We start from the raw sequence: 27,344 nt of genomic DNA, 5'->3' as shown, positions 1-27,344 counted from the left end.
AATGGGACACCCCCAGCCACTCACCCGAGGCGTCCCCCTCCCCTGGCATGAGGCTGTCACCCGTTGCTGGAACCTTGCAGGAGGCCTCCTGTCACCTGTCGCTGGATCCCTGCCAGGGTTCCACTAGCTGCCAGTTCCCGAGTCCTGCAGCCCCTGAGACTGAAGCAGGGAATGTCATGGAGGTGTCTAGAAGTCACGGATTTTGCCCGTAACATAAACGTAGCCTTAGTCATAACTGCTAACTAGAGACACCTCTTTTGATGGATCATCCATGGAGTGGGATTGACGACTGCTTCTCAAATCATTGCTCACTTGCTCTTCTTTCTGGTTGGGGGATGAATTACGTCATCACTTTGTCTAATAATGAGGACGTCTCCAGTATTTTGCTTTCTACAGCATATAAAGCCGGGCCAGATGTTTTAGGGGCCACCATATCAGGGATTACAGTGAAAAGCACATTAAGGGATATTACTTGCTTTTGCTGCCAAATTTGGAACAATAAATAGGGGTCGCATGATTTCTGGTGTCACTGGTATTCTCAGGGGGTTGGTGATAGGGTATGGAGTCTTTCCCCTTGAGTTCACATGTTTGAGTTGCAGCTGTGTTGGTAGGGATCAAAAATCATTGCCGCCAGATGTAACCCGTGGAAAATGAAGTATTGGTCTCAGGGTATTGGATACTTATTCACATTCGCTGGCACGATTATTGGCAATTTTAATAGACACTAAACGGGGATTATTATAGGCTGAGCTGGTAATGGCTTTCTACACTTAAGGTTGCCCAGCACGTCTCATTATTAGACCCTGTTTTCAGTTGCTTGTGACGGTACCAAATTTGAATTGTAGGGATTGAAATTTCCTGTGCTAGCTTGGCGCCTCGGGCTGAAATTTTGGGAAAGTTTCAGAAAAAAGGTTCAGCCATTCCTGAGAACAAGATGTGGGAAAAATGCATGGTTTTGTCCGTGTTTTTAAAAATAAACTTATACCTGTTTCTTTGAGGGACGCTCTAGTACCTCCTGTACTTTACCGAATTTCATGTTCTGACTCCAAAGGGGGATCGTCACCGTGGTATCAGGGATGTGCCTTTTGCTGTGCCAGTTAGAAACAGATGCCAAAATTTGGCCAAGTTTTGTAAGTCTTTGAAAAATCTCAAAAAAAGAACAGGAGGACTTGTGACACCTTAGAGACTAACACATTTATTTGAGCATAAGCTTTCGTGAGCTACAGCTCACTTTCAAATAAATTGGTTAGTCTCTAAGGTGCCACAAGTCCTCCTTTTCTTTTTGCGGATACAGACTAACACGGCTGCTACTCTGAAACCTGAAAAATCTCAGTTCACGCATGACCAGTAGAGACTTGTTAGAACTTGACAGCTAAATTCCCCAGGTTTCTACATGTACTGGGCGTGCTCCAGACTAGGGTTGCAGGGGCTGAGCAGGACTTCCTTTGCCATTGCTGCTCCTGACTGCTGTGCCGCCAGGTGCAGGAACGCTGAACAAGGAGACTGTCTTCTGCTCTCAGTGCTCCACCTGCTGGGGCTCAGGCAGTGAGCCAGAGGAAGCTGCCTGACTTGAATGCAGAGGGAACAGACTGGGAAGAGGAGCAGTGTGGGGCAGATGAAGTAGGAGCTGGGGGTGGAGGACTGGAACTGGGCCAGAAGGCTGGGCCTGGGATAAGTAGATCAGACCACCTTAATTCTGGCTTTTCCTAACTTTTGAGTGCTTGGTTTTGCAATCTTAATGTTTTTTTTTTTAAAAAACACTTTTTGTGTTTAATTTATTTATATAACCCTCCAAATCATGCTACGTGCTTTTATAGCTTTAAACAGGTTCCCGCACCAAAGAGATTGCAATCTAAGCAATAGGAAAAGGAATCAACTCGAGTCCCTCTTGAGCTTCCCCCAACACTTTCAATATTACCTTTCTTTAATCCGGACCTATGTTAAATATTGAAGTTATTTAACCCTTTGTTTCCCCCTTCCTATTTTAGTTACCTTTAACCCACTTACTCCTCTTCCTCGCTGATTCACATGTATAGTGACCCTTAGCCTATCCCCTTGCAGTCCTTCCTACTCCTCCCTCTAAACAGTCTTCTCAATCTTGATAGAGATTGAACTGCACCAGGGCAGGGTTGACACATAGTTGGGGAGAACTGTTACTACAAGAGGACTTTAATCTCCTGAGTTGTCCAACTTAATTCCTCTGACAATCAGTAAAATTTAAAATAACAAAAGAATTGGACTTGCCTTCCCACCATACTGTATAACAAGTTTAAAACTGTAATTCCATATGTAGGCCCTGATTTGTAAACGAGAAGCAATTCTTTCTCTATTTTTGTGGCACAAATCATTCTATTCACAGTTATCAAGTAGATGTTGAAGGGATAGCACTTGTGCCTTCTGGCGTGATTATTTCTGGCTAAATGTTTCAAAATCAGACTCATAGTTGGAGGCCAAAAATACTGTGAGCCAAATTCATCCCTGATATATTGACTTCAGTTGAGTCCACACCAGTGAAGAATTTGGCCCACTGTGTTTCTATATATCTGTGTTGCTATCGCTGTAAAACACAAATTTGAAAACTTGTATTTAGTTTAATCCTTCGTGTCCTGGGACCGTCTGTTTGGGTGGTCTGTTCACAGTTTACAGACATTAGACTAAGCGCTTCCCACTCACAGACCAGCAGCTGGATTACTGTACGATGCTTGGGAGAAAGGTCCATATTTGTGCCAGCATTTAACTTGGCACAGGATTTGCATCATTTATAGAGATTGCTATGCTTGGCTGTACTTCTGTTTGTATAGTCCCTATTATACTTTTATTATTAAATTGTTGACAGCTATTAGGTTCTGATTCAACTCTGGTCTTCCCTACAGTATATAAATGTGTTTTATTTCTGACCTGAGGCGATCTCATGTTCTTCTGGGGTTGGAGGAAATTTATTTCCCATGTTCATTCAATTCTGGGCTTCCCCACACTACTCTGCTGTCCTTGGTCAGCTGTGGACTATAATTTCCTAGCATGAGTGAGAATGCAGTCACCAGATCTGTTCAGTTACATCTACCTCTCAGCATACTGCTTCTTTAGTATATTTCCCCTGTGGCTGAGAGGGGAAACCCTTTTCCAGATTCTCTCTCATACTGTTCTGCCAGTGAACGCACAGTAAGAATCTTTTTATTTGTTTGTTTATTTTAATATCTTCTTTTTTGGCATGTTATCATCCATTACAACAGGAGTGATGTATGAAATACAGCCACAGTGCCTTGGAATTAGTGGGAAATCCTGTTGTCTACACCAGAGTGGCATGAGAGACTATAGACTATGCAAATAAGCTATTACCAGCAGGAGAGTGGGGCGGGGGGAGAGAGAACCTTTTGAAGTGATAAACACCCATTTTTTCATGGTCTGTGTGTATAAAACATCCTCACTGCGTTTTCCATTTTATGCATCCGATGAAGTGAGCTGTAGCTCACGAAAGCTTATGCTCAAATAAATTGGCCAGTCTCTAAGGTGCCACAAGTCCTCCTTTTCTTTTTGCGAATACAGACCAACACGGCTGCTACTCTGAAACCTGTGCAAATAGAGAAATCTGAGGGGCATCGCTCTCCGAGGGCAATACTGAGTTAGGATCAGGATGTGTTTTCCACACAAAAAGATGATGGTGAGGGCTGTCTAAAGAGAAGGACCTGGTTCATCTTTTCATCGCACAAAGGCACTGTAGTGGTAGGTGTAGTATAAGATTCTAGATAGAGCTTCGGGTCTGTTAAGGCTACAAAGCACGCTCTATAGTACTTTGAGAATGGCTCTCCTGTTTTACCACCGGAGTATGTAATGTGCAGTGACTGGAGACTTGATTTTGTATTAAAAATATGCTAAGCATAATTTAAAATAAGAATACTGCGTGGACGTGGGCAATGTCTACACTACACTGCAGTGTGGGCTGTGGGGGTGTGAGTTGCACAGCACAGCAGTGTGTTGCACTCCAGCTTCCATGTATAGACACTGCTGATGCAAACTAAAAGGTGCCTGGTGCGTGTCTCCACGCAGGCCAGTCAGAGTGCGGCACTCTGGTGTGCTGTGCAGTTCATACCCCACACTGCAGCACAGCGTCGACAAGCCCTAAGACTGCCTAGGCGCTCAGATTTCCAAACCTGCTGTCACATATTGCTTTAGTGCCCCCATTGTGGTTGATTCCAGTAGTATGTATGTTAATTATAAAGCCTCTGCATCCACGCAGCAAAGGGCTTGCTTGTACAATTGCACAGTATCATAAAGGCAGGTTAAAAACGAAGCAAAGTAAAATAAAAATCACCTTAAAATTAAAAGTGGATGAATATCTATGTACTGTGTAGACATAGAGAATCATTGTGTTCTTGTTTGTTCAGTGGAGCCTGCACAAAGAAGTCTTGTGGTACTGGAGTCTTGCTTTTCAGTCTTGTGCTGAACAGTAAGAGTTGACTCTGACTGTGTTTGAATGAAGTTTGTACCTCAGAAAGGCCTATAAAATGAACTTCTGTAGCAGAACAGACAGCACCAAGTTTCTGACATCAAAGAGCTATCACAGGTGCTTATCTCTGAGTGCCTCATAATCTTTTAATGTATTTTAGCCTCACACCACCCCTGGGAATTAAGGCAGTGGTGTTGTCCTTGTTTTTCAGATAGGGAACTGAGGCAAAGCAAAGCAAAGTGACTTGCCCAAGGTCACGCAGGGAATCTATGGCAAAGCGGGGACTTCAACTCAGGAGACTCAGCCCTAGGCTGGTGCCCTAACTGTTGGACCATCCTTCCTCACTGTTAGTAAAGGTTAGGTCTATAAATAGCTATTGGTAGAAACAGAGGAATTCCCAGAGGCCCATCTAGTCTAGTATCCTGTCTCTGACAATGGCCAGTTCCAGATGCTTCTGCAGGGTGTTTACATCTTCCTCTGTAGGAGGTTGTGAAATAAGCTGCCCCCCACGGTAGGCCTCAACCTGATCTCCAGTAATTAGAGATTGGCTTAAGACCTGAAACACGAGGTTTAATATCCCTGCCAATCTTTATCCTTAATTGTAACAACTCTGGATATTTTTGTTATCCATACAATTCCTTTTGAGTCTTAAATTCTTGGCTTCTGTGTGGCAATGAGTTCCACAATTTAATTACATATTGTATGAAAAAGAATTTCCTTTTTTCAGTTTTGAATTTGCCACCTTTTAATTTGATTGACTATTTCATTGTTCTTGTATTATGGCCCTGGGAGGACAGAAGTTTCTGATCTATCTTCTCTGGATCATTGATTACTTTATACACTTTTATTATTCATAGATTCATAGTTTAAGACCAAAGGAAGGGACAGTAAGATCATCTTGTCTGACCTCTTGTGTATCACAGGCCATTAATTTTCACCCACTTATCTTTGTATTGAGCCCAATAACTTGTGTTTGACTAAAGCACATCATCCAGAAAGGCAGCCAGTCTTGATTTGATCATGTCCCATCTTATTTGTCTTCTCTCTCAGGGTAAGCAATCACACTCTCTTCAATCTTTCTTCATATGAGCCTTTCCTGTGCCCTGGATCATTCTCCTTGTTTTTCTCTCAACTCCTTTTACTTGAATCTTTTTGAGATGGGGTGACCAGTTCTGCACACAGTATCCAGGTGCGGCTGCACCACTGATTTATAAAAAGGCATTAGAATACTCTCACTGGTCACTATCATATTCCCGATTTTTCCTAACATTGTGTTTGTTTTTTTGACCCCAGCTCCATGTTTGAACAGAGGTTTTCATTGAGCTGTCTGCAGTCACTCACTGGTCCCTTTCTTGGGTTGATTCAATTAATTTAGAACTCTGTAAGGTGTCTGAGTAGTTTAATTGTTTTCCCTGCTGATGTGTGTTACTTTGCATTTATTGAATTAAATTTCATTTGCGGTCATATTACCCATTCATCTAGCTTGTTTATCTGTCTCTGAAGTCCCTCACAATCCTCTCTGGTCTTGAGTAACCTAAAAGACTGTGAGCTGTCTGCATATTTTACACCTGGGGGAATTTTGTGCTACTGTGCATACATAATTAATTAGATGCACGTATTTTTATTTTTTTGCACAGGAAAAAAAGCTTTGCCTAAATGTTGCTGCAGTTCTGCCTTTTGTGCACCAGAAGGTGCTGTGGCAATAGAACAAAGCAGCAGCTCCCGGCCAGTGAGGGACTAGAAAGAGCCTTCCTTCTTTGCAGCACCTGTCAGGCCAGGCCAGGAGACAGAGGCTATGGGGAGACAGACAGCATGAGGTGCAGGGTCGGGGCAGCGATTTGGGCTAATTGGGGAGGACAGGCTGGGGCAGGGGCTGAATGGGAGTGGAGGTGCAGGGCCACATGGTGATGGGTGAGGGTGTGCAGGGCTACATAGGTTCGTGGGAGTGGCTGGGTGGGGGCACAGAGACAAATGGGGATGGGGGAGTGGGTGTCTGAGCGGGGGTGGAGGGACACATGTGGACGGGGGTTCAGGGACACCTGAGGATGGGGTAGATGTGCCTGACTGAATGGGAGAGGCTAGGGGTCAGCCAGGGTCTGAATCAATCCCTCCCTGCCCCCCCCCAACCCCCCCCCCAAAAAAAACCCCTGTTCCTTACTTTTCCCACTCATACCCAACAACCCTCCAAGTTCCCACCCAGGCTCCTTCCCAGCAATTTACTTCCCCCTCCTTCAACTCCTCCATTACCCGACTCTCCCAAGCCTTTGCACTGCTTCTGAGTGGTGCGGGAAATACAGTTCTGTATTGTAATTTAAATGAATTATCACTCAGAGTGCTGTATTAATATACCTAGTAAGGAATCTAACTGTCAAAAAACATTTCCTGAATCTTTTTGTTGTCTGTATTGTTACAGACATACTTGCTTTATTTTGAAATAAATGACCAAAAATAATTGAAACTGGTGTGATTGTTATTTTGACAAATAAAATATGCAGACTTTTGCAATATTATGTGCAGAATTTTTAATTTTTTGGTGCAGAATTCCCCCAGAAGTAATATTTTACTATCTCTCTACTCATTCTCTCCTTTCCCGATAGTAGATATTAAACATCACAGAACCTAGTTATGGAACCATAAGACCCCTGCTGTTAGCCTTTTGCAACAATTAAAATGACCTTTTAATTCTAATCTTTGCTCTCTGTCTTCTAGACAGTTTTTTGTACATGAGAATAATTTGCTTCCCACCTCATGACATTTTAGCTTGTGTAGTAGACTTTTGTCAAAGGTGTTTGGAAGTCTAAGTAAATGGTACACATCAGGTTGTTCGGTCATCTAATCCAGTCCCTTGCACTCAAGGTAGGACTAAGTATTATCTAGACCATCCCTGAGAGGTGTTTGTCCAACCTGTTCCTAAAAGCCTCCAGTGATGGAGATTCCACAACTTCCCTAAGCAATTTATTCCAGTGCTTAACCACCCTGACAGGAAGTTTTTCCTAAGGTCCAACCTAAACCGCCCTTACTGAAATTTAAGCCCATTGCTTCTTGTCCTGTCCTCAGAGGTTAAGGAGAACAATTTACCGCCCTCCTCCTTGTAACAATCTTTGATGTACTTGAAAACTGTCATCATGTCCCCTCCCAGTCTTCTCTTCTCCATACTACACAAACCCATTTTTTCCAATCTTCCCTCATAGGTCGTGTTTTCTAGATCTTTAATCACTTTTGTTACTCTTCTCTGGACTTCCTCCAACTGGTCCACATCTTTCTTGAAATGTGGCGCCCAGAACTGGACACAATAATCCAGTTGAGGCCTTATCCGCGTGGAGTTGAGTGGAAGAATTTCGTGTGTTGCCCAATCTATAAAAAGGGGAGTAAGGACACTATAATTGTCCTTTTCCAGTCGTCTGGAATCTCTCCCATCTTCTGTGAGTTTTCAAAGATAATTACTAATGGCTCAGAGATCTCCTCAGTCAGTTCCTTGAGTATTCTAGGATGTATTTCCTCAGGCCCTGCTGTCCTGAAGACATCTAACTTGTTTACGTACTTTTAAACTGGTTTTCCCCTATTTAGCCTCAGATACTACCTCACTGTCACTGGCATTCACTATGTTAGATATTTGATCACTACTAACCTTACTGGTGAAAACTGAAACAAAAAAGGCATTTAGCAGTCCTGCCATTTCCACATTTTCTGTTATTGTCTTCCCCCTCCCACATTGAGTAATGGGCCTATGCTGTCCTTGGTCTTCCTCTTGCTTCTAATGTATTTGTAGAATGTTTTCTTGTTACCCTTTATGTCTCTAGCTAGTTTAATTTCGTTTTGTGCCTTGGCCTTTCCAGTTTTGTCCCTACATGCTCCTGTAGTTTTTTTTTATTCATTCTTTGTAATTTGACCTAGTTTTCACTTTTTGTAGAACTCTCTTTTTTGTGTTTTTGAGTTTCAGATAATTGAATATCACCTGGTTAAGATCCGGTGGTTTCTTGCCACACTTCCTGTCTTTCCTATGCAGTGGGATAGTTTGCGCTTGTGCCCTTAATGTCTCTTTGAAAAACTGCCAACTCTCTCAAACTCTTTTTCCCCTTAGATTTGCTTCCCATGCGATCTTACCTACCAATTTCCTGAGTTTGTTAAAATCTGCCTTCTTGAAATCCATTATCTTTATTCTGCTGTTTTCCCTCCTACCATTCCGTAGAGTCATGAACGCTATCATTTCACTTTCACTCAAATTCTCAACCAGTTCCTCACTATTTGTCAAAATCAAATCTAGGACAGCCTCTCCCCTGTTTGCATTCTCTATCTTCTGAAATAAAAAATGGTCCCCAATTCCAAGAACTTGTTGGATAACGTGTGCCCTACTGTATTATTTTCCCAACAGATAAGTCCCCCATCACCACTAATTCCTTTGCTTTGTATGATTTTGTTAGTTGTTTTAAAATAGTCTCATCCACCTCTTCTTCCTGGTTTGGTAGTGTATAGTTGGCACCCTGAATGACTTATCTCCTAGATAGAAAGAAAAGAAATAATAATGATTGCAGGGGGTGGGGGGAGCACACAGCACCTGGTATAGAGAGGACAATGCGGGACCCTGATATTGTGGGGGTGTGTGTGGAGGACATACAGAGACTGACCTGGGGAAATGGGGGACACCAAACTCCTGGCAGGGGAAGAATGGGGACCTGGGTACAGGGAAAATTTGGGACTTGGAGGGAAAAGGGAGAATGGGGGGCGCACAGATCCTAACATGGGGGGAATGGTTGCAGTGGTATGGGGGAGACACAGAGCCTTAGCAAGGGGTAAGGAGATTGCAAGAGTCCCTGAAGTAGAGGGGGAATGGAGGAATGCAAGGAGCCTCTGCTCCATGCGGTAAACTCAGCCTACAAGTGCTGTGAAGTGTGCAACCCATTGTGAGCTTGGATCTTAATTCTTCTCATTTACCAACGGTGAAATCCTGGTCACATTGAAGTCAATGGAAAAACCTCCACTGACTTTGGTGGGGCCAAGACTTCATCCCAGAATCATAGAATCATAGAATATCAGGGTTGGAAGGGACCTCAGGAGGTCATCTAGTCCCACCCCCTGCTCAAAGCAGGACCAATCCCCAACTAAATCATCCCAGCCAGGCCTTTGTCAAGCCTGACCTTAAAAACTTCTAAGGAAGGAGATTCCACCACCTCCCTAGGTAACGCCCAGGTACGTAGTTAAGCTGTCTCCTTCTGGCTGTAGAGAGTGTGGATGACCCGTGAGCTCATAAGCAATGTTTACCCCAGGGCTTCCCAAATCATTTTTGAATGAAGACTCTAACTCTTAGCAGTGAGGCTATCTTGTAGGCCACCTCTTCTCACCACCCCCGAGTTACTCAGCTTCACAATAACATGGGCTATTTTTTGCTTCTTTCCCCTGGTATGTGCAGGAGGAGCATTTTCATTCCTTTTCTTTAATATGTCCTGATTGTTAAACTCTTTGGAGCAGGGATCATGTTTTTGTTGTATATTTGTACAGCACCTAGTTCAGTGAAGCCTGGCTGAGACTGCACGTATGGGGGTCCCTAGGCACTCCCACAATACAAATAATACGTTCTACTAATAAGCAAAAATCAAGTCTCTTGGGATGTATCACCTGGATTCTCAGAGAAATCATTATTTTACTACAACTTTTTAATTGATTTACAAGATCACAAGGTATTTATAGTTGTTAAAATAAGTGTTTGCATTTAATTCTACACATGAATCGTAGAAACAGATTTTCCCATGGGAATGTTTCTGTAGCTGTTCCCTGTTGTTCCTGAGAGGCACAAATTCTGACACGCTCATCCCCAGATTCTCATTGCAGGGTTCCAGAGCTCCCCACTTCTCTCAGATGCAGTTCCTGCATTATCAGCTGTACCCAGAGTGTAACTATGCCCCTCTTAGCAACCCTAGTCAGGAGAACACTTGTTTAATCACAAGGCTGGAGGCTTGGGGTGGTCTTAGACAGTCAAGAGAAATTGGAAAGCTCTACTGGTTCCCGGAGTGAGGAAGACATTTACATGGGTGAGTTAGTAACAAGACTAGCCCCACGCCAATCAGGAAAGCATTATATGCCTTCCTATTCACTGTCTTGCTTGGTGCTGCTTCTTCAGGCTCTTCCTGCAAAGATCTCAACTCGTTCTAATGACTTTGGAATTAATGAACCTGGAGATTCAGTGGTATTATTTTGAGGGAGTATGTTTAATTAATGTTACTCTATGATGTGTATAGGTTGACTATGCTGTACATTCAGCTGTCGTTGCCAATCAGAAATAGTTGTGCCATTCAGTGAGGAGCTGCTGTCCTGTTTTGTGATGGGAGAAGTGACTAGCTGCTGTTGTTTCATGAAGTCTCCTGCTTTTGTCTTTCAGAATATGACAAACTGGGCTTTCTTCTGAAGCTGGACTCAAAACTGTGAGTAGAACAATGGGACTGCTACTTTCCTTTTCCTTTTATGTTATGGTTTCCATTGCAGTCAACAAAAATTCTGGGTTACTCGCGTAGTGTGCGGATTGGTTGAGAGAACAGTGCCCTGCCAGATGGGAGAGCTGGAGTTTAGGAGCAGACTGAAGGTTCCTGCTCTCTGGGTGTCACTGCTGCATGCCTAGCCAGGCTGGCAGAGACTTTGGTTCACTCCCTTGCAATTCTTGGTGGCTAATCAAGAGAATAGTAACATCAACCTTAAACTATGGCTGTCTTTCTGCCCTATGAGCCGTAGATTCTGAGCCTTCAAAATGAGGAGAAGTTAATTAAGCCTGTGGAACCATGGAAAATAGTAAGCTCTAATGTAACTCAGAGGTTGGAAACTGATTCCTTCACATCTGGGCCATTCACATATGACCCCAGAATCTTGTTGACAAATTGGAGATGGTGCAAAGAAGGGCCACAAAAATTATTTGGGGGCTGGAAACAATGCCTAAAAGCAAGAAACTTAAGGAACTTAATCCGTTTAGCTTATCAAAAAGAAAATCAAGAGGTGACTTCAGTAAAGTGTATAAATACCCTCACAGGGAGATACCAGGTACTAACTGGCTCTTTAACATAGCAGAGAAAGGCATAACAAGAATTGGTGTCTGGAAGTTAAAGCCAGACAAATTGAAATTAGAAATAAGGCACAAATTTTATCCATGAGGGTGATTAACCATTGGAATAAACAACCAAGTGAAGTGGTGGATTCTCCATCTCTTGAAGTCTTCAAATCAAAACAGGCTGCCTTCTAGGAAGATGCTTTAGCTAAACACAAGTTATTGGCCTCAGTACAGGAGTGATGGGTTGAAATTCTCTGGCCTGGTTTATCCAGAAGGTCTGACTAGGTGATCTAATGGTCCCTTCTGGCCTTAAAATCTGTGAAGCTGAGTTGTGTGTTTAGTGGCTGCTGTTGGTAGTAGATCAATTTGCCATGCCGTAGATGGGGCAAAAGTTACGAAGGTTGGTAGGTCTGATTGTGACATCAGATGGAACAGCCGTATACCAGTCAAATTTAGGCCAAATTTCCTGACTAATGGTGAACAACAACTCTGTAGTCTGATGTCAGTGACTGTCTAATCATTTCAAAAGAGGGTGTTAGTTGGCCTCCTCCTCCTATCTGTGCTAGGTGAAAAGGCATTGAAACAATCTACTGGTTGGAATGCCTTAAATTTGCATTACCTGTGCAATGGCTCAGGTCCACACAACAGCTGTCCTGGGTGTTTTGTAAGGATTGGTTTTATTGATTGATTGCAACATTTCATTGAAGTCTTAGCTCAGGGCTGGCTGAAACGCTGCAGTCTATCCAGGATCTCCCCATTGTGAATGGGAAGCCCCATAAAAGCCTTTATCTCATCCACTGCAAATATTGTATGGTGCACAGTGAATAAAAAGGTCTCTGTGTAGAAGCCATTCTCTTTCACTGTACATTTGGTATGTAAAGTACCATCATCTCTCTTTTTTCTGGCTTAAAGCATAGTAACAAAGTAGTGAAAGATACTATGCATGTATCTGAGATAGTAGAAATAATTGTGTATTAGTTAATGTATACATTCCCCAAAAAACTGCATTAAAAGAATGTTAAGGTTGGAGGTCCAACTCCATTCTACACATGGGAAACTAAGGCACAGAGATTAAGGGAAAAATTGTTAACTAGTTATTGGTGCCCAATTTGAGAAGCCTTGGGCCTGATATTTCAAAGTACTTAGCATTTTATAGCACTTTCTATGTTTAGAGCAGAAGTCCCATTTACTTCAGTTACAGCTGTGAGTGTTTGGCACTTCTGCAAACCAGATCCCAGGTGTCTTAAATTGGGTACTCAGAAAATGAAGCTTATAACTTGGTCAAATTTGGGTAAATTTTCTCGGGTATGGTAAAAGGTACATCTGCCAAATTTCAAGTTTCTACAGTAACTCCCCACTTAACGTCCTCTCGCTTAATGTTGTTTCGCTCTTACGTCCCTGCTCAATTACAGAACATGCTCCATTTAAAGCTGTGCAGTGCTTCACTATAACGTCGTTTGGCTGCCTGCTTTGTCCACAGCTGGCAGCTCCCCTATGCCCCCCCCTGACAGCACCTCCCGCCTGCCGGCAGATCCCACGTATCAGTGCCTTCCCCCTGCTCGCCCTGCCTCCTGCTCGCTGCAATCAGCTGACTTGGGGCATTCAGGAGGGAGTGGGGAGGAGCGAGGACTTGGCTCACAGGCTCCCCCTGCCTCCCAAACACCGCAAACCAGCTGATTGCCACAGGCAGGAGGCAGGGGAGAGAGGGGGTAGGCTGCGCGCCGAGTCCTTGCTCCTCCCCGCACCCTCCTGAATGCTGCAAGCCAGCTGATTGCCGCGGGTAGGAGGCAGGGGAGGGAGGGGGGAGGAGCGAGGACGCGGTGTGTGGAGTAAAGGGGGAGGGGTGGAGTGGGTGGGCCGAGGGTTGAGCCCCCCAGCCCCTGGTGCTTGCAGAGTAGGGGAAGTTGCCGCTGCTGTTGCGCAATGTGCTTCTCCTAGCCTACTGCACCTTCAGCCTCCTTGCCTGCCTCCTTGTCCCCAGTGCCTGTGGGCTGTGCCCGTGTGGGGTAAGGCCGGGGCACCTCCCAACTATTGTACTGGACTGTACAGCAAAAAAGAATTTCCCTCGAATCTAACCCCCCCATTTACATTCATTCTGATGGGGAAATTGGATTCGCTTAACGTTGTTTCACTTAAAGTCGCATTTTTCAGGAACAGAATGACAACGTTCAGTGAGGAGTTACTGGACTTCAAAGCATGGAGACGGCAGGGCTCCTCATTTAAACGTCTAAGATTTTTTTTTAAACATGGACAAAATAATGTATTTTCCCCTCATGTTGTTCTCAGAAATGACTGAAGTGTTTTGATCTAACTTTCCAAAAATATTCACCCTTTGTCTGTCTTGTCTGTTTAGATGGTAAGCTCTTTGGAACAGAGACTGTTTGTTGTTCTGTGCTGTACCTAGCACAATGAGACCCTGATCTTGGTTGGGGTCTCTGGGTGATAAAATAATAGGGTTACCAGATAGCAACTGTGGAAAAAACGGGACAGGGGGAGGGAGGTAATAGGCGCCTATATAAGAAAAAGTCCCCAAAAATGGGACTGTCCCTTTAAAAACAGGACATCTGGTCACCCTATAAAATAATAATATATTTTCTCTACTGATTTCTTAAATAAAATATTTATATAGCATCATAAATGTCCATGTTTGGTGCCCATCATGTAAGTTAGTAAAACACTCCAGAAAAGCTTGCAGACTGAGGCCTGACATGAAGAAAACAAATACTGTGAAATTAGATTATGGTTCTGGGGCAGGAAGTGCTGCATGGTTAAGATCATGTGGTTGTTTACGGTAGTTACCATTAGTGGATTTGGTATTGTGCTCTCCTTGTATTTTGAATACATGCTATGAACTCAGTGAAAGGTAAAGCTTAAAAGCTAGGCTGTCTGATAAGTTTTCTACAGAACTTAATAATGAAGATAGGGTACTCTGGTGGGGGCAGTTGGTGTTGGTGGACACCTGGGCTCAAGGCCTGATAGATAATGTGATCTGTGTTGAAGACCCTGTTGACAGAAATGGATTCATTACATGGCTGTGCTGTAGATGTGGTTGGTATTCTGCCACTCGCGTGTAATTTTATAATGTTGCCTTAACTATTGACAGCATGTGAAAACCTTGTGTGACCTGGTGAAACACTTGGCGCAACAGAACTCAGTTTCTCCTGATTCCCCTACTCTTTCCGTTGTTCCATGTCTGTCTTTTGTCATTAGTTGGTGACATTTAAGGTATTTGTGAAGGGCTAACCTCCCTTGTGAAGGTAGCCCTGCAGTAAGGCGTAAATGCCTTGGTTCACAGTTTAAACCAAATTATATACAGGAAGTTATTTAGCTGGTATAAATATAGGGTGGTATTTCACATTTGGCAGTTTAATTTTACCCTTGTTGCTATCTCTGCCTCTTTTACACTGCACATGCCCAGTCCTGGTTATTCAGATTGATTTATAGTGTAGTTGTTATAATTACAGCTATATAACAATTCTTTTGCTTTTGGAATTCTCCTGTGTTTATGGGAGTTGCACGGATACCAGATTTGTTTTTCCCCCTTTGTAGGAATATCTGGAATTGCTTTGAATTCTGTTTTCCTTTAAAATCTTGTTTCTGATGCATACCTCCCTGAAATATTTAGCAAGGCTGGCCTTGCAGGGGGAATCTGACTTGGAAGTGGAATGCAGATCTTTATAATACTGTGCTGTTTGTCTTTTAAAGGGACATCTGGAAAATAGTTCTCTTTGCACAGACTGTTTCAGGCCAAAAACTTCGTCATTAGTGAAGAAAAATCACGCATCCTGAGGAACCCTCCTCTCAGCTGGGAGGAAAGCTTTGCAATATATATGTAAGAGGGAAAGACTCCTGGTTCTCTTCTGGCCTGTATTGGCTAAATATTACATAGACTCATTATTCTGTGGAAGTGCTTTTCATTTTTTTTAAAGGTTGGGTTTGTTAATGACCTGCAAGTGGCAGGAGAGAGGGGGGCGAGTGGCAAGGTGGACAAATTTGCAAACAACACACGGGTTCTGAATACCTTCGTGGATGCTCAGGGAAAGAGGTCTGTTAAATTACTCAGTGAGATGTTTATTTTTATTTATTTACATTTGTACCTATCATATATGCAGTTGCAGACATTAGAATCTCAAACCAAAAAATATGCATAGCGCATGAAACAAACTGGACTCCTAGAAGACCTTCCGATGCATCTGATGAAGTGAGCTGTAGCTCACGAAAGCTTACGCTCAAATAAATTGGTTAGTCTCTAAGGTGCCACAAGTACTCCTTTTCTTTTTGCGAATACAGACTAACACGACTGCTACTCTGAAACCTTCCGATTCTAAGAATACTTTGATTTGTCTAGCTTCAACTTCCGGCCATTGGATCATGTTAGACCTTTCTCTGCTAGATTGTGGAGCCCGTTATCAAATATTTGTGCCCCATGCAGGCACTTATAGACTGCAATCAAGTCACCCCTTAACGTTTTCTTTAAGCTAAATAGATTGAGCTCTTTGAGTCTATCACAATAAGGCATATTTCTAATCCTTTAATCATTCTCATGGCTCTTCTCTGAACCCTCTCCAATTTATCAACATCCTTCTTGAATTGTGGACACTGGAACTGGACACACTATTCTAGCAGTGATTGCAACAGTGCCAAATACAGAGGTAAAATACTCTCTACTCCTACTCGAGATTCCCCTGTTTATGCATGGCAGGATCGCATTAGCTCTTCTGGCCACAGCATCACATTGGGAGCTCCTGTTCAGCTGATTGTCCACCAGGACCCTCAGATCTTTTTCAGAGTCCCAGCTTCCCAGGGTAGAGTCCCCATTGTGTAAGTATGGCCTATGTGCTTTGTTCCTAGATGTATACATTTGCATGGAACCATATTCAAACTCATATTGTTTGCTTGTGCCCAGCTTACCAAGCAATCCAGATCGCTCTGTGTTGGTGACCTGTGATCTTCATTATTTATTACTCCCCTAATTTTTGTGTCATCTGCAAGATTTTCAGTTTTGGAACAAGTTGATAAACTAAACAGTAATAAATCATCGGGACCAGATGGTATTCACCCAAGAGTTGTGAAGGAACTCATATATGAAATTGCAGCATTACTAACGGTTGTATGTAACATGTTGCTTAAATCAGGCTTTGTACCAGATGACTGGAGTGTAGCTAATGTAATGCCAATTTTTTATAAGGTTTCAGAAGTGATCCTGGCAATTGTAGAAGCCTAACTACAGTACCAGGCAAACTGGTTAAAACTATAGTAAAGAACAGAATCATCAGACAGCTAGATGAATACAGTATGTTGGGGAAGAGTCAACATGGTTTCTGTAAAGGGAAATCGTATGGAGCAATCACCATTCTATTGGAATTCTTTGTGGGTAGCAGCAAGTGTGTGGACAAAGGTGATGCAGTGGATATAGTGTACTTGGACTTTCAGAAAGTCTTTGGCAAGGTCCCTCACCAAAGGCTCTAAAGCAAACTATGCAGTCATGGGATAAGAGGGAAGGTCCTGTCATGGACCAGTAATTAGTTAAAACATAAGAAACAAAGGGTAGGAATAAATGGTCAGTTTTCACAATGGAGAGAGGTAAATAGCGGGTCTCCCAAGAATCTGTACTAGGACCTGCTGTTCATCATATTCATATATAATCTGGAAAGAGGGTGAATAGTGAGGTGGCAAAATTTGCAGTCTCTAAAAAGTTACTCAAGAAAGTTAAGTCCAAAGCAGACTGCAAAGAGTTACAAAGGGACCTGGCAAAACTGGGTGATGGGTCAACAAAATGGCAGATGAATTTCAATGTTGATAAATGCAAAGTAATGCACATTGGAAAACATAATTCCATTTAGACATACAAAATGAGGGGGGTCTAAATTAGCTGTTACCACTCAAGAAGGAGATCATGGAATAACTGTGGACAGTTCTCTGAAAACATCCACTCAATATGCAGCGATAGTGGAAAAAGCTAAGAGTGTTAGGAACCATTAGGAAAAGGAGAGATGACAAGACAGAAAATATGACAATGCCACTATATCAATCCATGGTTCGCCCCCACCTGGAATACTGCGTGCGGTTCTGGTCACCCACCCCATCTCAAAAAACATATAATTGGAAAAGCTATAGAGAGAGGCAACAAAAACGATCAGGGATATGGAACAGCTTCTATGAGGAGAGGTTAAAAAGACTGGAACTGTTCAATTTAGAAGAACGATGATTAAGGGGGGATATGATAGAGGTCTATAAAATCATGAATGTGGTGGAGAAAGTGAATAGAGAAGTGTTATGTACTCCGTCACATAAAACAAGAACTAGGGGTCACCTGATTAAATTAATAGATGGCGGGTTTAAAACCAGCATAAGTAAGTACTTTTTCATACAATTTACGGTCAACCTGTGGAACTCATTGCCAGGGGATGTTCTGAAGGCCAAAAGTATAACTGGGTTAAAAAAAGAATTAGGTAAATCGTGGAGGATAGGTTCATCAATCACTGTTAGCCAGGATGGTCAGGGATGCAACTGCATGCACAGGGCGTCCCTGTACCTCTAAATGTGAGAAGCTGGGGCTGGATGAGTTGAAATTGCGCTTTCTATTTGTTTATTCTGAAGTACCTGGCATAGGATAGGCCATGGTCAAAAGACAGGCTACTGGGCCAAATGGACTGGATGTGGAAAAATTGGACTATATACTTGTATATAGTTTGGGCTTGCATCAGCCTTTTGGGTGCTTATTTAAATAAAATGAGGGATGTTCTTTAAATCTTCTGGGCTCAGTGGCTTGACACCCTGTGGTACTGAGTAGTTGGCTTAGTTGTCTCGCAATTTTATTTTATAGTGAAGATGTGGGAGAAGTTACAGAGATGTTCGAGTATTCAGTGTGATCACAAACCTGATCTCATAAGAAATAAAATGTGAAGAAATTGAGGTCTTTGTCAAAAATAAACGGAGAGCCAAAAAAATGAACTTTCACCCTCCAAATTCAAATGAAACTTGATCCAGACTGTGAGAGAGCCATAAAAATGGAGGGAGCCTGTGCTAGGAATACAGACAGATTGGATTACTGCTGTTTGTTTAAATTTCTTCCCTTCAGAACTTTAATAACAGAGCTGAAGCAAACCCCTTTCTCTTCACTTTGTTTCTGGGGTGTGAGGTAGATTTGAAAGTGTATGTGTGTGTGTCTTTACGTGGTGCTTTGCCATCAAAAACTAGGTGGTAAACTTGTGGAATTCTAGACTTCCCTGGTACTTGTTGCTGAGAGATTTGTCCCTCCCTATCTCTACATTGATTTTTATCTTTTTCACCATAGACTCATAGAAATTAGACATATCAATTTTTTTCCAGTCTGCCAGGATAGGAATATTCTCTGTTGTGTATTTCTCATTGTTTCCACAAGCCAATTTTTAACTGTCCAAGGTAATGGAGCTTCCATCGTTCCCCTTGGGAAACTATTCTATGGCTTAATGCATCTCTTGTTTGCATCACACAGAGAGGATATACACACTTGTTCTGAGGTCCAGAAGGAGGTGGGAGGCAGACCAGTTGAGAGTCTCTGGGTAAAGATAAAAGGGTTAAAAATAGGGCTGATGCCATGGTGAGGGTCTACGTAGACCACCAAATCAGGAAGAGGAGGTGGATGAGGCATTTCTAGAACAAATAATAGAAATGGCCAAAACACAGGACCTGGTAGTAATGGAGGACTTTAACTATCTAGACATCTGTTGGGAAGGGAATACGGCAAAATACAAAATCTCCAATAAGTTATTGGAATGTACGGGGACAACCTTTTTTTCCCAGAAAATGGGGGATATAACCAGGGGCACAACCATTTTAGATGTGATTCTGACCAACAGCAGGGGATTGGTAGTGAATCTGAAGGTGAAAAGAAGTTTGGGTGACAGTGATCACGAAATGATAAATTTCAGGATCCTAACGGAAAGAAGGAGTGAGTGCAGCAGAATCAGGATAATGGACTTAAAAAAATCAAATGTTAACTAACTCAGAGAATTGGTCGGCAAGATCCTATGGGAAGAAAATCTAAGAGAAAAAGGAGTTCAGAAGAGCTGGCAGCTCCTCAAGGAAACAATATTAAAGGCAGTACTGCAACCTATCTGGATGCAAAGGAAAGATAAGAAGAATAGTAAGAGGTCAATATAGCACCACTAGGAGCTCTTTAATGACCTGAAAGTGAAAAAGAAATCCTACAAAAAATGGAAACATGGTCATATTGATGGGAAAAGAACAAAGCACAAGTATGTAGGGACAAAGTCAGAAAAGCTAAGGCAGAAAATGAGTTACATCTGGCAAGGGACAAAAGGCAACGAGAAGAGGTTCTTTAAATACATTAGGAGAAAGACGAAGGAAAGTATAGGTCCTCTACTTAGCAAGGAAGGAGAGCTAATAATTGGTGACATCAAGAAATCTGAGGTGCTTAATGCGTATTTTCCTTCAGTCTTCACTTAAAATATTAATGATGACCAGATACTCAACACAATTAATACTGACAATTGGGGGAAGGAATGCAAGCCGAAGTAGGGAAAGAACAGGTTAAAGAATATTTAGATAACTTAGATGTATTTAAGTCAGCAGGGCCTGGTGAAATTCATTGCAGGGTATTTAAGGAACTAGCAGAAGCAATCTCGGAGCCATTAGCAATTATTTTTTAGAGCTTCTGGAGGAGAAAGGAGGTCTCAGATTAGAGAAAAGCAAACATAGTACCTATCTTTAAAAAGGGGAACAAGCAGGATCTGGGGAACTATAGACCAGTCAGCCTAACTTCAGTACCTGGACAATTCTGGAGCAAATTATTAAACAATCAGTTTGCAAGCACCTGGAAGATAATAGGGTTATAAGGAATAGTTGGCATGGATTTGTCAAAGACAAATCATGCCAAACCAAACTAATTTCCTTCTTTGATAGGATTCCTGATGTAGTGGATGGGGGAAGCAGTAGATGCAATATACCTTGATTTTAGTAAGCCTTTTGATACTTCCACCTGACGTTCTCATAAATAAACTAGGGAAATGTGGTCTAGATGAATTTATTATAAGGTGGGTGCACAACTGATTGACAGACCATACTCAAAGAGTAGTTATCAATGGTTAACTGGCAAACTGTGAGGGTATATCTAGTGAGGTTCTGCTGGGGTCAGTCCTGGGTCTGGCACTATTCAATATTTTCATTAATGACTTGGATAATGGAGTAGATAGTATGCTTATGACATTTGCAGGTCATACCAGGTTGGGAGGGGTTGCTAGCACTTCGGAGAACAGGTTTAAAAGCCTCATATGCACCCAGATGAGCAAAAGCTTGATTTATTAGATGTAAGGAGAGCATTGGTCTTCTAGTTGGACCACATCAGACTATTTTGATCCTTAGTGTAGTTATTTGTGAGGATTGTGGACAGGGCAAAGGGCAAACTGGTTTCCACTTAGAGGATTTCCTCTTGCATTTGGTTGTGCTGCCAGTTAGCTAATATCACCCCCCCCAGGAGCGTTGGCTCATTTGAATAGAGTGCAAACGGCTTAGCAGTTTTCTTAGAATCCCAGAATCTCAGGGCTGGGAGGGACCTCAGGAGGTATCTAGTCCCACCCCCTGCTCAAAGCAGGACCCATTTTTGCTGGGACAAGTTCTATTAAAGACATTTGTAAGGCAGCAGCCCGACCATAATTTCACACTTTCACTCCTCATTTTGCCATTTCTCATCAGTTCAGGAATGATGCCAGTTTTGGATGGATTGTTTTTCAGTTGCTGTTTAGGTAGACTCCGAGCCCATCTCCACATTAATCTGCTTGTGAGTCACCTGCAGTGGAATGGATTTATAGTCACCTGAAGAAGAAAAATCAGTTACCTACCATTGTGTAACTGTTGTTCTTTGTGATATGTTGCATATGTCCGTTCCACGACGCACCCTCCTTCCCTTCTCTACTAGAGTCTACCCGGTAAGAAGGGACTGAGGGAGGTTGGGGATGGCTCCACCCTCTTATACTAGCATGCAATGGTAGATGGCAATAGAGGGCATTCTAGCCACCCTGATGGGTACTGCTGTGGGAAAAAGTTCTCCGACGACTGTACGCATGTACAATGGAACAGACACGTGCAGCATATTCAAAGAACAACCGTTACAGAAAGGAGGTAACCATTTTATATGAATGATCATTGGGAACTATTTAAGAACAATTTATTAGATGCCCCAAAAACACAATTGCACATTGGTTAAAAAACCTGGTTGGCTTAGAGAGGGTAAGTGAAAACATCAGTAAAAAACATATAACAAAGGGGAGGTTGACAACAATGAATATAAATTAGAAGCTAGGAATTGTAGAAAATTTAAAGGGGAAACAAAAGGACTTCAAGAAGAAATCTGTGGTTAGCAGAGTTAAAGACAATAAGAAGTATTTTAAGTACGTCACCAAGAAAAGGAATTCTAACAGTGGTATTGGAACACTACTAGATGGAAGTGCATCAGTTGTCAATAATAATGCAGAAAGGTAAAAAGTGTTCAATAACTATTTCTATTCTGTTTTTGGGGGAAAAATCGAGATGATGTAGTCGGATCATCTGATGACGCATAAGTACTTTCTATTCCAGTATTAACTCAGGAGGATGTTAAACAGCAGCTACTGAAGACAGACATTTTTAAATCAGTCCATCTGGATAACTTGTATCCAAGATTTTTGGGGCAAAAACGGCTAGGGAGCTTTCTGGACCATAAATATTGATTTTTTAATATGGCCTGGCCACTTAAAACTTAGGTTGAGATAGCTACAGTGTTCAGGGGTGTGAAAAATCTGTACCCTGGAGTGCTGTAGCTATGCTCACCTAACCCCTTGGTGTAGACAAAGTTAGGAACAAATAATGTAGGCCATGTTACAGGATGGGGGACTCTATCCTGGGAAACAGTGACCTGGGGCCATGGTCGATCATCAGCTGAGCATGAGCTACCAGTGCAACACGGTGGCTAAAAGGCTAATGTGATCCTTGGCTGTTTCAACAGGAATATCGAGTATGAGTAGGAAGGTTATATTACCTCTGTATTTGGCACTGGTGCAACTGATATTGGAATACTGTGTCCAGTTCTGTTCTCAAAAATTTAAGAAGAAAGTTGAATAATTAGATCGGGTTCATGGAAGAGCCATGAAAATGATCAATGGACTGGAAAACATACCTTATCTGAGACTCAAGTGCTCAATCTGATTAGTTTATCAAAGCGAAGATAACAATTGAAAGGATTGGCTAAGAAGAAGAATAAGATCTTGTGATTATCTTAATTTAGGCATGAGTACTGCTTCATGGGTCAGTAATAACTTTTTGGATCCTTTACACATTTTCTTGGTTCACGTTTTATGGGTATCATGGTAGAGGTTACCCTTAAGTAATTTAAATGATCAGACTCTAGTGTTTTGTTTATCTGAGATCTGAACGTGATATGTTGTGTAACTTTAAGTAAGACTTTGCACCTTTCTGTGCCTCAGTTTCCCCATCTGTAACATGAGAATGAGAATACCTTCTTCCCAGGGTTATTGAGGCATATTTCACTATGTGTAAAATACTTGACATCCTGCATTGAAAACTCTTCTATGAGGCATCTAGTCATAGACTAAGGAGATGATAATTCCTCTTTATATTTCTCTTGTGGTCACACCTGGAATATTCTGTACTATTAGGTACCTCATTAGCAGAAATACATTGGAAAATTGGAGGGAGTGCAATGTGGCAAGTTACTTCCTTCTCTTCCTCTGCCTCAGAAGGTGGAGGCCTGGAGTAAATCAATCCTACTCTCTTGGGTTTTTATTCTTCACTCTGGTTTATTGTTCAGTATATTTACAAGGTGTCCTCAGGGTAGGTCCAAGTCGTTCTCCTAAGCAAAACAACAAACCCCCCAAACTCAGCACAAAAAGAAATACCTTTCCCTTCCCCCTTCCAGAGTGTTGTCTTATTACCCTGGCTTCTGGTGGCCAGTCCTTTACCAACAAACAGTTAACTTCCTATAAGGAGAACAGACAGCCTTCCATCCAGGAGTAGCTGTCTCTCCCTGCTGCCACTAACCCTGCTGCAGCTCACTTCTCCTTCCTTCTCTTCCTCTCACCAGACAAGGGGTTTTTAAAGAAATGTTTAAAAATCACCAGCAGTCCTTAATTAGCCTCAGGTGTCTCTAATTAACCTGAGGTAATGTTTTTTCAGTTTATAGGGGAAAGGGCCTTCACCATGTTGGGGCTGACGTATCTGGCTTCCACCTCTCTTATATCTGTCAGGTCTGACTTTGTCACAGCAGAGAGGAGACACAAAAATGACCAGAAGACTCTAGGGCTTGATTTAGGAGGAAAAAATAAATGGTGAAGGCCCTTAGCTGGGCTAAGTGATGATTAAGTGGTGAGAGGACACCACTGAAGGCTGTAAAAACCATGAATGTCGGTTAAATATGTATGATGGTAGGAGTGATGGGATGAAGCCGAAAGCAAAACGTAAGTAGAACATCAGGGTAAATCTTTCTGACAGTGAGATTCATGAGGCTTTGGAACAGTTTTCCTAGGGAAATGGTTGAAACCCGTCACTTGGACATTTAAAACTAAGCTTGACAAAACCCTGCTTCTGTTGTGATCCTTGGAAAGTGCATGTTTTTTTCCGGAACTGTCCTCCTGGCATTGAATCTTCTGCGAAATTATCACAAGAAGTCATTTTAATCTGTATCTCAGCATCACTCTCTTCCTGCCCTAAGTAGCTGAGGTTGTGAAAGCTCAGTGCCTTTCATCGTTTTCATTTAGACTAATAAATGTTATCTAAAACAACTTGTTCTTCTGCTTATAGTGTCCCTCTAGGTGCTCCACTTCAGGTGTGCTTGCACCCTGTCCCTTTGATTGGAAATATTTGGTAGCTTGCCCATTCGGCCTGTGTGTGTGCTCCATACATCCTCATGCCCCATGCCGAGACTACGTGAGACTGCAGCAGCGAACCCCCCTCAGTTCCTTCTCAACCACCTTTAGCTTGAGACAGTCTGTAACCTGTGCCTGTTCTCTATTTAGCATTTAGGTAGGCAGTTTATAGTTTCTTATCTTTCATGTTTCCTTTGTTTTTTTGGTCCGTGCATGTACTCTGACTTGCCTCATGGTTTTGTCCGAGGTGATAAAGGGTGGGGCAGATTGATCATGTCTTCAGTTTCTTCTCACTACTGCATTGTCTGGGTCAGAACGAACAATGTCTGCTTCTGTGTGACGCACTTCAACAAACACAGTTTTATATTGCTCTTTTTTTTTACAAAATTTCACTGTTTTTTATAGTTTTAGAGCGATTTTAATAGTTTTAGAGCAGGATAGGTAGTTTGGGGGCTTGTTTTTTTCTCCATAGCCTCCAGTGGAGTACAGATAGGGACCACACATCTCTCAGAAACTTCAGTTACAGGTAAGTAACTTCCTCATCCGCACATCCTTCAAGGGTTGCTCCCGAAAAAATAGGGAGATAAAGTTTAAATTTCTAATGATGGACCCTCACATCCAGTTGCATACTGAGGGGCAGAGGACTCCCCTGTACATAGACCTCCCCGTACCACTAGTGCCCCGTCCACATCAAGATCTCAGTTACTGGAAACTGCTAGAGAGAGAGACAGTACTGAGGCACTGAGTACTTCTACAATACCAAAGTCCTCATCTGTATCTTCCTCTAAACAGAAGGAGGCAGGGAGTAAATTTCCAAAAGGATCTCAGTCACCGACATGGGAGAGGGCTACTGAGACCTCAGGTCTCAAGAGGAATTCCATGCAGGCTCCAAGTGATGCCAGGACTGGAAAGGCAAAGAAGAAAACTCAATCTAAGAAGACTCGGTACTGAGTTTGGGTACCCAGACCCTGACTGGAAGAAATATGGGTGAAAAGAGTTATAAACTCACCCCAGAACAATACTTGGTACCTATATCAAGGTCAGGGAGCTTGGCTTGTTTAGCCTAACTAAAAGAAGGCTGAGGGGAGATATGATTGCTCTCTATAAATATATCAGAGGGATAAATACCAGAGAGGGAGAGGAATTATTTAAACTCAGTACCAATGTGGACACAAGAACAAATGGATATAAACTGGCCACTAGGAAATTTAGATTAGAAATTAGACGAAGGTTTCTAACCATCAGAGGAGTGAAGTTTTGGAATAGCCTTCCGAGGGAAGTAGTGGGGGCAAAAGATCTATCTTGCTTTAAGATTAAACTCGATAAGTTTATGGAGGAGATGGTATGATGGGATAACATGGTTTTGGTAATTAAATATTCATGGTAAATAGGCCCAATGGCCTGTGATGGGTTTTAGATGGGGTAAGATCCAAGTTACCTGGGAAAGAATTTTCTGTAGTATCTGGCTGATGAATCTTGCCCATATGCTCAGGGTTTAGCTGATCGCCATATTTGGGGTCGGGAAGGAATTTTCCTCCAGGGCAGATTGGAAGAGGCCCTGGAGGTTTTTCGCCTTCCTCTGTAGCATGGGGCACGGGTCACTTGCTGGAGGATTCTCTGCTCCTTGAGGTCTTTAAACTACAATTTGAGGACTTCAATAGCACAGATATAGGTGTGAGGTTTTTTTTGTAGGAGTGGTGGGTGAAATTCTGTGGCCTGCGTTGTGCAGGAGGTCAGACTAGATGATCATAATGGTCCCTTCTGACCTAAATATCTATGAATCTATGAATCTATGAATCTAAGTCAACTGTACCAAAGACCACTAGGCCTCCTCATACGGTATTGAGGGAGTCTGAGGCCAGGCACTTGGGGCTGGCTACATCAGTAACAATGTCACCCTGCACAGTCTCTCTCTTGGGCTAGGCTTTGTTACTGTCAGTACCACAAGCATTCAGACTTGATAGTCTCTGTGTCAGCTAACTGGGATGAGGGTGGGCAGCAGGCCTAGTGGCTGGAGTCAGAGCTGTAGTCAATCGCAAGAGCGAGGGGTCAAAACTGGAGGTCAGGAACTGGAAAGCAGAGCCAGAAGGTTGAGCTGGAGTCCATATTCAGGAGCCAGAGCCAAGGGTCTGCAGTGAGCAGGGTATCAGGCAAGGAAGGGCTCAAGGCAGAGATGGGACAGAGGCAAGGCTGGGTGCAAGGCAGGAGCAGTAAGAACTAGATAGGGCATGAGCATTGACAAGCCAGTGAGCTGCTGCTGCGGCTGTTGGCTTAAGAGACAGCCTGTTGGCCTCCGCAGCCAGTCATGTTGTGTGGCGAATCAGGCACCTGCTGCAGGCCAGCTCTACTGATGAGGCTGCCGGGAGACTAGCTCTGCTGCAGGCCCTGATTCCTGACTCTTTGGAGCCAGAGTCTCCCCTATTAAGGAGTGCTGGCGGTTTGTCAGAATCAAGATCCTCTCGGTCCAAACCCCCATATCATGTAACAAACCATGCTCACCCTCGTTTGCTTTTCAAGCTGAACAGCTTCTCCCTCTTCCCTCTCCCTCCTCCACTGCCCCCACTGTGGAGTACGTGGAAAAGGACTTCAGATTCCCAGATCTCAGTGCCTGTCTATTTTAGAACCATCAGTCTCCGTCCTACACTGATGTTTTACAAGAGGATAGACCTCAAATGACTCTCTCCTGTGAAGAACACAGATGGATGCCTCCACCTTTTCCTTTTGGATTCCCTCAGTGACCTTGCTGAGATCTACAGGCATTTGCTATGAGGTCTTCGTACCACCTGAGGGAACGGAGAAGGGTCCATTCGTCTCAACCCCCTTTAACCACCACCCATGCCAGAGGAAGAGACCTTTGAGGAGCAAGAAGCAAGAGCAGAAAAGGAGATGACATCTCTTACAAATATTTCGTCCTCTTCACCTGGTGATGCTGTCATGCCTCCACCACCTTATATGGCAGATGATTTCAGACAGATTCAGGTCCTGATGAAGCGAATTGCTGACATTCTTC

General features: G+C 42.8%; 1 protein-coding gene across 1 annotated transcript in view; it reads left to right on the top strand.

The window, feature by feature from the left end:
* Nucleotides 1–27,344, top strand: part of ST3GAL3 (ST3 beta-galactoside alpha-2,3-sialyltransferase 3) — a 355,813-nt gene that overhangs the window by 102,956 nt on the left and 225,513 nt on the right. The window contains exon 4 of the mRNA XM_077823827.1: nt 10,818–10,860. Within this exon, the coding sequence (XP_077679953.1) occupies nt 10,818–10,860 (43 nt within the window). The remainder of the gene's footprint in view (nt 1–10,817; nt 10,861–27,344) is intronic.

The sequence above is a fragment of the Eretmochelys imbricata genome, chromosome 8 (assembly GCF_965152235.1).
Source record: "Eretmochelys imbricata isolate rEreImb1 chromosome 8, rEreImb1.hap1, whole genome shotgun sequence".
NCBI lineage: Eukaryota > Metazoa > Chordata > Testudines > Cheloniidae > Eretmochelys > Eretmochelys imbricata.
Note: the sequence above shows the minus strand (reverse complement) of the source record. Positions and strands in the feature narration are given on the sequence as shown.